The sequence below is a fragment of the Otolemur garnettii genome, unplaced genomic scaffold (assembly GCF_000181295.1).
Source record: "Otolemur garnettii isolate 467f Iridium unplaced genomic scaffold, OtoGar3 scaffold00052, whole genome shotgun sequence".
In the NCBI taxonomy this organism is placed as follows: domain Eukaryota; kingdom Metazoa; phylum Chordata; class Mammalia; order Primates; family Galagidae; genus Otolemur; species Otolemur garnettii.
The window spans coordinates 7,061,970-7,063,139 of NW_003852447.1; the positions used below are offsets into that span (position 1 = coordinate 7,061,970).

Consider the following 1,170-nt stretch of genomic DNA (forward strand, 5'->3'; position numbering starts at 1 on the left):
GTGGGCGCCTGTGGTCCCAGCTACTTGGGAGGCTGAGGCAGGAGACTTGCTTGAGCCCAGGAGTTGGAGGTTGCTGTGAGCTATGATGCCATAGCTCTCTACCCAGGGAATAGCTTGAGGCTCTGTCTCAAAAAAAATTGTAAAACATTTGGCTACTAATATCTGTATTTTACATTCATTGAAAGATAGATGTTGTTTTAATTCCAAGTATTAATATTATTTAATAGTAATTTAGGAGAAGAAATTAGAAGAATTGTTTTCCTCCTTAGAGGGAAATTACATGTACAGATCAAGTGCCATCGCAGCCTTGTATAATGAAAATGTATGTCTCCGAACTTACTTTGTATGTTTACTTTCTAGGCTCTCAGCTGGTGGCCTGTCTTTTACCCATCCTCATTTCCTTCCTTTTGGATCAGAATGCTCTGGGATCTGCAACTTCCACAATGAGAAATTTACATGACTTTGCTTTGCAAAATCTCATGCAGATTGGGCCTCAGTATTCATCAGTTTTTAAAAGTTTAATGGCTTCTTCTCCTGCCCTGAAAGCTCGCCTTGAGTCTGCTGTAAAGGGCAATCAGGAAAGTATCAAAGTCAAGATACCAACATCTAAGAACCCTGGAAAGAATTCAAGCATCCAATTAAAGACCAATTTCCTCTGATATTATATTTTTTGGAATAGTAAGCACTTTTTATATAAATAATACTTGATCATTTCCTTCTCTTTGGGGACAAAAGTGACATTTTAGACCCAAGTGCACTTGGAGATCTAGTTGATTGTTTTACCTTAAATAGCTGTGACTTTTCCAAGTAACAGCATACTTAACATTTTTTGTGAGTTTTTTTCCATTTGATAAGACAACAGAGCTATCAGAATTCTTGCCCGGATTTTAAGAAAGTGCTAAACAACTAAACTTACTAAATCCACAGCTTTAAAGATTAAATGGATTTCTTCTAACAGCCTGTACACACAATATACTTAATACTGTGACAGATATTGATTGGACTCTAGTAAAAATTAGCTGCACTTACATTGTATCCCAGTTGCTACTTTAAAATTCTGCCTTATTCAGTAATTGTGTTAAACTTTCTTGGATTTCTCAAACAAGATAAATGATTGGAAAACTACTTAGGAAACTTGGTCTAGAATCTCCCAATGTGCAAATTAATTAC

The 1,170-nt window shown here is 36.2% G+C and overlaps 1 protein-coding gene across 1 annotated transcript in view; it reads left to right on the forward strand.

Moving 5' to 3' along the window:
- The window catches only part of HEATR5A (HEAT repeat containing 5A), a 113,233-nt gene extending 112,517 nt beyond the window's left edge, over window positions 1-716 (forward strand). Inside the window, exon 33 of the mRNA XM_023514397.1 lies at window positions 361-716. Coding sequence (XP_023370165.1) covers window positions 361-659 — 299 coding nt within the window. The 3' untranslated portion in view covers window positions 660-716. The remainder of the gene's footprint in view (window positions 1-360) is intronic.
- Window positions 717-1,170: the final 454 nt, after the last annotated feature.